Below are 12,680 nucleotides of genomic sequence, written 5' to 3' on the forward strand. Positions count from 1 at the left end.
TTTAATCCACATTTATTAAAGGAATGCAAAACAGGGCATTTTACACAGGCAGCTGAAATAAAGTGCTGAGAAGTTTACCTTATACTCAGCACTGATATGCTGGTAAGAATAATTTTATCAGGATCTATTTTTAATCTTGTTTGAACAGAAAATCTCTATAAGTTGAAGGTAAGTGCCTTCAGGGATATTCATATTTTCTTATCTTTTGAAATATAAGTAAAAGGTATTTTTTATCATGAGGCCTGCCAAGATGGGGATAGTTGGTTTACCCTGTATTTCCAGATTTGTGGCCAGATAAATGAAGTAGATACTGGTGGACATGGAATTCCTTAGAAGGGCGGTTCAGAAAAGCTGTATTTTCCCTCAGCAAACACTGCTCCAGAAACAGCCTGTGAGGAGCTGCGTGAGGGAGCACGGCCTGCGGTCATTCTCTTGCACCTTCAACGAGAAACAGAGAATGGGCAGACACAGGAGTGAGTTTTTAGTGCTCAAATATTCGGTGTGATACCAGAGACGCTCGGTGGGCACCTGGGCCTTGGATGTCATGACAGGGACAGTATCAGGCACGGTTTGTTCTGTTCTCAGCAGGCACCTCTGTGAGACTCTGCAATCCTGGGCACACGTGGGGTGAGGAGCTGGCACCAAGGTCTTGCTCCTTTGCAGCTGAATTTGCTGCCCTCCAAAACCCCACACAAAGGGGGTCCTGCTCTGCCCCTGTGGAGCAACAGGCTGTTTGTCCATCCCATGATCCTCTCCTGCTCCGAGAGTTGCTGCAGTTTATTCCAGGTTTTCTGTGGCACAGTTGGGAGCCTGGTTTGTTTCCTCACAGAGGACTCTTCTCACAAGTGCTCCTTGCTTTTCAATTAAGGAAGTCAGGAAGTTCTGGATCCTCTTTTTCTTGAAGAAGTGATTGATTCTGCACACTGTTTTCCTGCATTTTAGCTTAATTTATGATGCTCTAATTGAGGCTGGAGGTGTGTGGAGGAAATTTCTTTTTAAATTCAGCTAATCTGATTTTTTGCCTTGCCTGGTCTCTTTGGAATGCCATTCTTTCCTGATTTCTTCTACAAATCAATATCCTTCAAGCTCTGCTTGTCAGATACTCTGGCTGCAAAGCACTCACAGCATGTACACTGCCATAGTCCAACAGAAAAGTGCTTCCCAAATTCTGAATGTTAAAAGGAAATGTGGCTGTTTGATCCCGAAGGTGGCGTTGGCAGATTATATATTTTTCACCTGAAGGCATTTAATTTTCAGTAATTTTTTTGAAGATCCGTTTCATTAAGATTTTTTATTAGGTAAGAATCACTGCTTTTATTAAATAAAACTGCCTCATAGTTGCAATGAGGTAGGAAAATATTAATTATGTGCATTCCAGTGTCTCAAGCATCAACAATAAGACAAATCATTAAAAATTATCTCTTTTTTAGAAGCCTGCCTCCCTTGTTTCTGTTTTCTTGGGAACAGCAAATTCTGCAGGAGGGTCTTTGGGAAGAAACAGAACAATCCTTTATTTTCAAATGATAAATAATTGATATTTGTCAAACTGACTAAAATAATGGTCTGTATTTTCTTTTCTATAGGAATCTTTTGTCTTTGAAAGCAACTGTCTCTTCCAAGTGGATGAATTTGGGTTTTTTCTGAGCTGGAAAAGTGAAGGAAAGGTATATTACAATTATGTCAGGAGTGTATATTATGTATTATTGCACTTGATTTATATTCTGGTTTTCAAAGATCTAAAATACTGTGTTAGTTTATTTCCAAAACTAGTCTTCATCCTATTCTTTTAGAATTGACAGAAGTGAAGCATTTAAGAAGGAATTAACTGATATTAAGGGGAACTATACTGCTTAGTGTTTATTACCAGTGTTTGCAAATAAAATTCACTGTTTATTTTTGCTGAAATTCCCAATGGAACCCTGTCTCAACAGACCTTTGAACCTCATATCCTTTTTGTCATTTCAGGAGGGACAGGTATTAGAATGCTCCCTGATCAACAGTGTTCGTTTTGGAGCTGTACCAAAGGTACTCTATAGTTACTTTAAACTCTTCATTTCAACAAAGACTATTTAAACTGAAGGTGAAATGCAGGATGGCATTCATTCCTTTAAATAAAACTAGTAACACAACTTTTATTTTGCAATCATAGCCTAAAATGTTAGGTTTTGAAGTGATTTGTTGTGATTGCAGTGGGAAGGTTCAGTCATCTGGTCTTTCTGACGTGCTGCGGGATTCAGGATGCAGTGAAAGGTGAACAGACATTAAGAGCACATATCAAGAGTTTTTAATTATCTTGTAACAGTGTATTGTGATACTTGTTTTAGGGATCTGGGAAAAAATGTTTCATTTTCCAAATTTTGTTCCTATCTGTTTGAATTTATTTTATCTTCTTGCTCCATTGGCATAAAATGTAAAAAGATTTGTTTGCATCCCTCTTTATGCACATAGGTGCTCAGAGAGGGCAGCTGGTCACAGTCTGCCTTTTTTAAGAGTATCAGCAGAAGTACTAACTAGGAGTTCTGGAGAACCCCAAAACTTTGGAAATCTGCTCAGTGGTATTCTTCAGAATATGTGGGTTTTTCTGCAGTGATTTGTGGCTCTCCCTCCTCCAGGCCGTCAGTTTAGAAGATTTGTTGTGAACTCGGCATTTCCACTTTCATGTCTTAAGTGGTTTTGTGTTGACTGTAGGTACCTGTCTCTTAGAAATTCTCTTGGGAATCCACAGAGCGAGATCTGTGCCCCACAGAGAAGGGACATGAGATGTGGTGATGCAGACAACCCCATGTTCCACGTGCTGACAGCCACACCAGTGTGCTTCAGACTTCAGCTCTGTCTTTAAAAAATATGCCCGTTAAATCTCTGGCAGCAGAGACAGCAGCTTGTGTGACACGTCGCTAAGAAACAGCCAAGAAGTCACAGAGATCATGACTCTCAGGAACTACGGACTTAACTGGATTGGAATAATTAATTTAGAGATTAGTACTGTTCCTCTGTTTCCAGTGCTTGGAGTGATTAATTTGTCTTTTTCATGATGAAAATATGGGTTCCCACAATCATGTTCCTAACTGTTAGAATATATTGTTATTTCAGGTTTGCACACAATGTTTCTAAGTGAAAGCACTCATTTAAGATGACTGGCAAATGTTTAAAGGTGTCAATGTAAAAGGAGGTGAAAATGCATTTTTACCATGGTGCATTGCATAACAGAAGTGTTGCAGATGTAACAAGTTCTTTATTCTGTTTCACAGGATCCCAAAATACTAACTGCACTTGAGGCTGTTGGAAAATCAGAAAATGAGTTGGAAGGACGGATAGTGTGTGTTTGCAGTGGCACTGATCTGGTCAACATCAGCTTCACTTTCATGGTAGCGGAAAACACAGAAATAGCCAAGGTATTTCACAATTAAACAGTGTGTGGGAGTTAAAAAGGAGCTCATCAGCAGTGCTCAATTGTTTTTACTAAGTCTGCCTGCGTGGCTGACTGAAATACCTGGTTTTGTGTCTGCTGCCTGACTATTCCAAAGGACAGCAAACATGCATGTGGAGCATTCTGTAACAGGTCTGTGTGCTGCGGTGAGAGGAAACAGTGATTTTATCAGCCTGTGCATGCCCAGTGATTTTATCAACATTAGACACTGAGACCATTATACAGGACAGAGCATTCCCTGAGCTGCTCAGTGTCTCTGTGTGGGGCTGGTTCAGCAGATAAGGTGGTGATGGTGCAGTGGGTCTGTGATGGGGATGCTGAAGGGAAGTGCAATTGCTGCCATTTTCCTGGTGGGTGGAGTTCAGCCCTGCAAAATTCTGTTCAGCAATAACCTAATTGTACCGTGTGGTTCATATTATTTGAAAAGACAAAAGCAGGGAAGAAAATTCTCTCCAGTTAAGGGGATCCCAGTGCACCCAGGTTCTTTTCTGCTTCCCGCTGACATGGAACAGTCTTAAGGAAACAATGGTGCTTTTTTACATGTCATCCTTCCTGAGAGCTTGAGATTGCAGTTCACATTCAAGTTCTGGGCTCCACCTGCCCTGGTACTACTCGGCTGTAAACTGCTCTGAGAAACCTGATCAGAGTGCTGATGGTACACTGCTAGCTGAGATCCAGACATTCATGGGCTTTTAAAAACACACACTCTTTCCTTTTCTTTTCTGATTGGATGTATTTAGGATTATAATGTTTTGCCTGTGAGATAGGTATTAAATAGTGATCAGTATCACACACCTGCTAAGTCCCCTCCTTTAAAACTGTTTGCTGAATGCAGCATCACTAAATCCGTTGGCAGACATGGTTTATTCTTCATTGTTTTGGATCCATATCTTTGGAAACACTGGCAATGCTGAGTAAACTCCTTTATAGGAGAAATACTTTTATAACTTACATGGGTACACTAAATTGATTTTACTGTGTGTATTTTCAGCAGGCTTTAAGGGAAATAATGTGTCAGAGTTATGTTTTGAAAGCATTTGAAAAAAGAAGCAAAGCAAAGGAGATGTTGGCAGCATTCACTTTTATACTTAACCCAGCAGTGTCTCTGACTTACTGTGAAAACGGCTGCAGTTAAGTTTCTTAGGCACCTTAGATCTCAATAACCTGTATTAGACTAATTGGTTTGTGAGAATGTTGGCCTATTACACAGACTGTCACAAGAGATGAGCTAATTATGCTGTCGAAAAGATCTACTGCTCATTAACAGCCAAGCCTTACAGAACTGGTGTGTCATGCTGCAGTGGGCAGGCTCTGAGAGCCCATGGATGTCAGAGTCCTGCATTTGGGAGCCTTTCCACCAAAACATGTATCCAGAACTGTCAGCAGTGATGATCCACCTCATCTGATATGATCTGTTTGAGGCACGAGGGAGAGGATAAAGCAGATCAAGCCAAAAAAATCAATGTAGAGCTTTCTAAGTTGCCTTCACTGGGGAATTTGGCCCGTACTGTGTTGACCTTTGGTATATGGTAAATACATCAACTTGCTACTGTACTTCTGTGCTAAAATAGAATTTTCTAGGAGTTATCTGCACATAGAAGTGCTCCTGTTTAATTCTTCCTGTTTTGTTCAGGAGAAAACATCTTTCTTGTGGGACAGAGTAAATCCCCTCTAGAAGAAGCAAGCCTTTCCATGGCATTAAGTAGCTGTGCAGCTGCTAACTGCGGTTTAAAATAGGCCTTGATTTAATCCGTGTTCAAATATAAGCCCCTCCTTTGAAATGTCAGAGGCAAGAGCTAGGAGGAGAAGGGGCAATGACTGAGGCTTAAACAGCCCTGGTATGTGTGAGGGTTGTAAAATAGGTGTAAGAAACCTGAGGTTTCTGCTGTTCCCCACTCTCGCCATGAGGAACAGAGCATTACTCTGTCCCTTCCTGAGATAAACCAGGGTCAGGATTGATCTGTACCTGATTGGAATACTTAAAAATGAGGGATTTGAGTGGCAGATTCAAACACAAAAGCTCAGAATCTTTCTGCCCAAAAAAGTTCTGTAGGTGATAATTTACAGCTGGAGAAGAAGCAATTGTTACTCCCTGAAGGATGGGTTAAAATGGGACTGAGGAACCATGACAAAGAAAATTGGTGAAAATTCCTGGCTTCTTCAGCCTATCCACGCAAGGAGTGGTACTGGTGGGAAGCAGGTTCTGCCAGATCCCTGGCACAGGGTGGCAGAGCAGGACAGTCCCTGGGGGTGCCCCCGCTGTGGCAGGTGGGCTGGTGCCTGCCGTGGGCAGTGCTGAGCCCTCCAGTCCAGGCCCATCCCAGGCTGCCCATTGTCATTCGTCATCACCTGTGCCCAGCGGCAGCCCCATGTGGCCCTGGTGCTCAGCAGGTCTGTCTGAGGCATTGCTGAGCTCCAAGTATAGCTATTCCAACAACAAGAGTGTGTTTATTATCTCTCCACTTGTCTCCAAGCTCCAACTCTGGTATTTACATTCTATCTACTTAAATTTTATTGGTGTTTTCAGCTGAGAAATTGGTTTTCATTTCCACTCTTAAAACAGCCACAAAATAGGGTGTATTCTGTCTCTGATTGCAAGCAGCTGTCGTAGTCCACTCCTAAAGCAGCTCCACTGTGGTAGTAGGGAGTAACTGTAAAAGGTGGAATTTAAAACCTGATGTTTGGAATCCTGATTAAATCAGGCTATATAAATTACCCTGAGCTAAAATTAAAAAACACACACACATGCATAGTAGAGATGAGAGCGTATGTGTGTATTTTTCTTTTTCACTTCCCAGATGGACTTTCTGTGCCCTAGTAACTGGATAATCTGTTTTCCTCAATCTAGGATATTTGAAAAGGCCAGTGAATATTTGGGGGTGAATTTCCTTAGGGCAGAAGAGATGTAGTGCTGATGTGAGGCCTCAGCCCTTGGCATGTGGGCTGCCTATCCAAAGCTGACATTAGTCCGATAAAGCTGCTGTACTTCAGTGACCCAAAATCTCGACTTCTTGTCTTCTTTGCTCATCTACTCTTATAATGCATTAAGGAGTTTAGCTTAAAAGATGACCCTAAGTCATCTTCTTTAACATTACTTAATTTTAGTGCATATCAGGGGTAAATTTGCCCTGATGGTTGTACTTTCCCAGCTCCAGTTGTTTTGTTGGAAAGGACCATCTCTCCAGCTCATAGATTTTGCCCTTCTGCCTGAAAGTACTGTTCCCCATGCCCTGCTGGCAGAGGAGTTCAGTGAACACTCCTAATTCAATTCAATTCAATTTAAGGAAGAGCCTTAATGTTAAAATCATATTTAGAGGCAAAGCTCCCACCAGTGTTTAAGATAATGTGGCTTTGGGAAGTGCTGATGTACACCATTCCTCTGGCAGTAGGTCTGGGATAGGAACAGCCACAGGGGAGACAGGGTGGGAAGGAGAGTGGAGCAACCTTTTACACTGGTTTTACACTTGTAGTTGGATTTGATGGAAAATAGATGTATTCTGCAGGTGTGTTACTGAGACAGTGGTTCACACACTGGTGACTTAACCTGTGAGGCACCAGAATGAACAGAATGTGCTAAAATGCTTAATTACACACTGGCAAACAACATAAAGGTAAATGCAGGCTATATCATACAGCTAACAATATTCATGGCATGGCATTTTCAACTGCAGTTGAAAACATTTCATTTTGACATTGTTAAACTTCCCAGCTTCTCAGCTGGAATGAGAATTTTTTTTATTTTTCAGTTTGTTTAAGATGTTCTGGTAAGACGAAGCACTTCAGGTTGATCGTTTTTGTTGGTGTTTCTACTAATCAAGCTCGTTTTGATTTACAAAGAAAAGTTCTGTTTCATAGAATCATAGAATGGTTTTGGTTGGAAGGGACCTTAAAGACTATTCAGTTTGAACTCCCCTGCCACGGGCAGGGACACCTTCCATTAGACCACGTTACCCATCCAGCCCGGCCTGATTGACCCTGATGTTTTTCCCCTGAAACAAGGTATTATTTGCCCAAATCATATTGTTAAGAGTAGTAGAAAGTAGCAGAAGATTCCCATGGGAATAATCCACAAATACATTACAGAAAAGTTCTGCTTTCTCAATGCTTTGGTTTGTTTTGATGTTTCAAAGTAAAACTTTTCAAGGAACCTGCAAAACACTCTTGAACAGATCTCTAGAAGCCTCCCTGCTGTTCTCTGTGTCCCACTGTGGAAGTATATGGCTTATGTCTCTTAGCCCACATGATAAACATTTCTATCTCATCACTGCCTTAAATATATGACCACTGCTTACCTGTGCCCAGGATGTAATGCCCTGTTCTCTAGAGAAATCTTCATATCCCAGCCTGCAATTAACTGTTGGGGCTTTGCATGTGCTTTTCTGCCTTTTCATGGACGTTCTTGGCTATGCCACTGGGGAATTGTCAGTAAACTGACAGCTTTAGCCTTGGTTCTCCATAGCCAGGAGGTCGATTTCACTGTGCAGAGCTCCGCTGTGTTTCTCTTAGTTTGCATACAAAAGCAGCCAAAGTGATTCTTCCAGCTCCTTTCAGAGTAGGCCCCTCCAAGGCTGGAAAAGCCACTCCAGGCTAGGAAGCTTTGTTGCAGTGTGGTAGCAGTCTGGACACATCGGGCAGCTCCCAGTATGGAGCGTGTGAGCCTCAGCTTTCCTGATGGAACATTTGAAAGTCAGAAGGATCCCTTTTATTTTTGTGCCAGTATTTTCACAGCGATATCCTGCAAAAATCAGCGCTGCGGTCAGTCAGGTAGGGAAGAGGTTTGGCACTGCCACTCCTCAGGTCTCCTTGCTGTGGCTGGCTGGAGTGAGAGGAAGGGTGATTTTCGTGGAGCAGAGAGGAGTTTTGAGATGTCTGCATTGAGAGAAGAGGGACATCTGCTGGCTGAGGGCAAGTGCCAGTGATTCCTGCCAGCCCACGGCTGTCTTGGGAAGAGGTGGGAGACAATTCTCTGTGGGCTTTCTGAGCCTTCAAGCTACGGAGCCCTTGGCAGCCAGTCCCAGACACTGAACACCAAAATCAGAGGGCAATGCCTTCTTGCCTCCCTGGCTTTCCTGATGCCTGGAATAAGTGGAGTGCAACTCTGGAGAGGCTGCACTGGGCAAGGGAAGGTAAAATCTCAAGAGGTCTGGGTAATACTGACCCCGTCGATCAATAAGCCATACATGGCCTTGTCTGGGATTTCATGAGCTGTAGGCCATGGTGATTTTTAACCTTTCATAATTCTTGTCCTTTTCAACCCTGCCTAAATGAAAGGTTGATGGCTAAAATAGAGCTGAAAGGCCAGACTTATTTGTGCACCCTGCCAGTGCTGCCCGTGTTTCATCGGTGAACCTCAGCTAACACAGGGTCACTAAGTGCCTCGGAAGCATTTCAGTCCTACAGCAAAAGCTAAGAGAGTGCTTCTTTGATTGATTTTTCTTGCCCCTTCTCCTTCTAGAGATGTTTGACAGTGTTTGATCTCATCAGAGAAAAACAACATGCTGCTTGTTCCAGCCTGCAGCATAGATTTTGTCCTCTTCTGTCAGCCTAAGGGTCTGAGCTTAGGTGCGCTGGTGTTTGTTTCTTTTCATGACTGTTGATTTTCTAGGATTAGATAGCAGGGCCCAGATCCCTCTGTGAATCTGGAATAATATTTGTATATAGGGAGCCATTCAAGAGCTACCTCGACAGATTAAAGGTACTGAATCATATTTTGAAAATTGGAAATTATTCAACCCTAGCGTCAGTGAGAATCCAACATACCCTGATTTCTATCAAAAACATTTTTTTTTCTAAGACCAAAATGTTTCCTATCTACCTCATTTCAGAATTTATCTTGTTATAGGATTTTCCTCCTTTGCAAAGGTAGTGATTTGAAAATGCTGAGCGTGAAAGAAGAGAACTGAGGGTCTTTATCTCTGTTACTTACATAGATTTACAGGTCTTTCAGCTTCATCTGTAAAATAAGGAGTGCTGTCATAGAATACAAGCGAGGCTGCTGCTGTATTTGTCTGTGTGTTAGTTGAGAAAAACCTGAGCCCTTCTTTCATCCCTCCTGCAAGGTCATCAGACAAGTGTACATTAAATCTGAGAATGTTTTGTTGAAGGAAAGTAATATATTGCCAGCTTGACACTGAATTTTGTGAGTATCTGTGCACTGGATCACAGTGCCTTAAAAGCAAGTATGAAGACAGTTAATTGGAGACTATTCTGGCTCAGATGGACAAAAAGTCTGACTGCATTGAATGTGTTGTTGAATTTGGTTTTTTGTTGTCTTCCTGGTTAATGTGGGGCCAGCTGATAGCCGTGGGCAGCATCTGATGAAACGCTGCAGAACCTGCTCTAGCCCCAAAGCAAAGGGCAGGCAGCCAGATGCTGCACTGTGGCGTGGAACAGATGGGCAGACGTGGCTCTGGAACTGCCATGTCCTGCCCAGGGCACATCACGCCAATGTAAAGATGATTCTGAGCTGGACAAAGGCTCTTGGGTCCCTCTTTTGCTTGCTGCCAGCAGAGATGTGATGCTTTTGTGGCTCATCAGTGTTTGGTTGTAGGTTTGTGCTCTTTTGCTCCAAGGGAGTGCAGTTCCTGATTTGTCAGCTCTGTTAGGGAAGGGCATTAACACTGAAAAAAGGTTAGGGAGGCCTCTAAAGTGGGAACCATCAAGACAACTCCTGCAAAAAAATCACTTGGGAAGTGCTTAGTGTATTGATTTCTCTCTTCACTTTTTTTTTTTTTTCTTGCAGTGTTCCTTTTTGGCAGCTTTTCTAGATGTGCAGAAGTAACTCCAGAGCTGAGTGCTGGCAAACCTTACTTTTAAATGTTAGTTTTTGTTGTATCTGGTATAGTCGTAATCCACTGCCTTCAAATCAGAAGGGATCTGTAGGTGTTTAGTTCCAAATGAAATGCTGATATTATCAGTACTGCACCAGTGGTGGTTTTTGGCAGAGAAAAAAGGGAGAAAGACTGCAGTTTATTCACAATGTGCATTTGGTGTAATTTAATTTTGCAAGGGCTTTTTGTTTGCAGTGAATGTGCCATTGAGTGGTTGGGTCAGTGTTGGAAGGCTGGGGAGTTTGGAAGGGGACAGACCAGTGCAGACAGTACGAGGACAAATGTTTGTATACCTGTGATAGTGTTAATGCAGCAGGAATGTTACAAAAACAAGCACCCAACCAAACAAACCAAAAAAAACCCAACCCCAAAAAAACCCCACAAACCCTCAAATGTAGGTAGTTGATAGTAATTGAATTTCTAAAGTTCTAGGACATGGAAGTATACATAAGATTTGTTCAGGCATTTAGCATGGAATTATCTCAAGCACCATTCCTTTATCATCTGAGGTGAGGGAATATTTGTAGGAAAAGATAAGTGTTTCCTAAATCCGTCAGTAGCTTCTAGTTATATCAGTTCTAATAAGTAATATTATCTTAGCCCATGAACCTTGCTTTCTTTATCTCCCTAGGCAGTTCCTTCAGCCTATGAGTACAAAGCCATCTTACTCATGCAGCTGGAAAAAGAGAGATGGGAGGGCAGATTCTTACTGGGAGGGTGTTTTCAAGCCCAAAAACACACCTAAGAAAACCCCAAATACTACTTTTCCTCATAAGTGAGAGTTCTGTTTTTCAAATGATTCCCAGACAGACATTTGATCTATTTGAATCTTATGCAGTACTTATTTAAAAGTTAACTTAAAAAAGAACACTTAAATATTAATACATATCTTAATAAGTGACTACTTTTCCTAAAGCAAAACAGATTTAATATTTCATGAGTACAAGGGTCTCCTTAAGTATGTTGTTTATCTGTTGAATTGACACCTCAGACCTTGTTTTAGCCCGCAGGGATTTGCTGCCTGCAGTTTACAATATGCCATTTCCCAAAGATGTTAGTGTTCCTCCAATATAAATCATGATTTTTTTCATCTGTCTTGCAGATGTACAGCACTCATTCATGAGAAGAAAAATACACTCATCTCCATCTATTTATAAGTGTCATATTCTGGATCCTGCCCAAGTCAGCTCAAGCTGCATGCACAGCATTTGGCCAGAAGCAAAAAGCTCCTTTATTCATAAGGTTAATGTTTAGCAGTGGACCAAATCCCATCTCTGTTCCACCAGTGTAAATTATCTGTTGAGTAATCCTAGTGTTACAACGGCATAATTGAGATTGAACTTGGCTGGTAGCACTGCCATTTTTTCCTCTTCCCATGGCTTTTTCCTAGCAGGATTCTTGCTGAAATCAGTGAGTGTTCATGTTCGGGCCTAAGCCTTAAGCTGCTTCTCTACAGTTCTGCAAAATCTGGGTGCAGGCTACAGCAGAAAAATAGTTCCCTAAAAGAGGAATTACATAAATAAGCGCTGTCATGCTGCTCTTGGCTGGAAGTTATCCCAGTGGTTATTTGGAATGTTGTGCATTTTAAGGATGAAAACAAGAAAACCCAGCAGGACTTGACTACGTAGCAGGGTGTGAGATGAGGTCAGCGTCACTGAGCAATTGTTGTGCCTCCCCGTGGTTTGCTCTAGAGTATTAATATTTCATTTCATTCCTTTTCTAAACTGGACCAGTTAAATATGTCATCACCCATTGGATAATGGTGCTCAGTGATAGTTGACATTGCCCCCCACCACAGGAAGGGAGGCAGATGTTCATATGGGGCTATAAATGGAGGGCTTAATAAATCAGTCAATGGATCACTTGCCTCGGCTGGCAATAAGCTGATTTATTAGTGCTGCTGATAGCACGTGTAGCATTTGGAAGAGTGGAAAGCACAATCCCTTTGTCCAGTGGAGGATGAAATAGTAATGGATAAAATGTGGCTGGACTTTTCCATGGTATGGGCTGTGAAGTGGGTAGTTTTTTTCCTCAGCACAGGTTATTAATATTATCCATGGCTGCAAGGAGGAGCCTTCCCCCAAGACAAACTTTCCTACTTCTTCCCTCTTCAGTTTCCCTGATTCGGTGTTTCGGTGTTTTTGTGTTTTTCAGCAATGGGTAGAAGGGCTTGGATCCATCATACATAACTTTAGAGCTAACAATGTCAGTCCAATGACGTGTCTCAAGAAACAGTAAGTTACTTGCTTTCCTCCCCTTTCTCCTTTATTTTCCTGTCCTTGTATTTTCCTTGTTGGAATTGGAAAAAAAACCCAATTGTTATTCATAGTTTGACATTTACAAAACAGTGTCATAAAGAAAATGGTGTTAAATGAGTTAAGAGTTTGTCTTTCATTGAGATCAAAGATGTCTCAAGGCTATAT

At 41.9% G+C, this 12,680-nt stretch overlaps 1 protein-coding gene across 9 annotated transcripts in view; it reads left to right on the plus strand.

Moving 5' to 3' along the window:
* The window catches only part of PLCB4 (phospholipase C beta 4), a 186,790-nt gene that overhangs the window by 101,811 nt on the left and 72,299 nt on the right, over positions 1–12,680 (plus strand). For all 9 annotated transcript variants that reach the window (XM_039569012.1, XM_039569015.1, XM_039569014.1 and 6 more), the window contains 4 exons: positions 1,584–1,664; positions 1,966–2,025; positions 3,249–3,392; positions 12,412–12,491. In XM_039569012.1, coding sequence (XP_039424946.1) covers positions 1,584–1,664; positions 1,966–2,025; positions 3,249–3,392; positions 12,412–12,491 — 365 coding nt within the window. The remainder of the gene's footprint in view (positions 1–1,583; positions 1,665–1,965; positions 2,026–3,248; positions 3,393–12,411; positions 12,492–12,680) is intronic.

The sequence above is a fragment of the Corvus cornix genome, chromosome 3 (genome assembly GCF_000738735.6).
Source record: "Corvus cornix cornix isolate S_Up_H32 chromosome 3, ASM73873v5, whole genome shotgun sequence".
Taxonomy (NCBI): domain Eukaryota; kingdom Metazoa; phylum Chordata; class Aves; order Passeriformes; family Corvidae; genus Corvus; species Corvus cornix.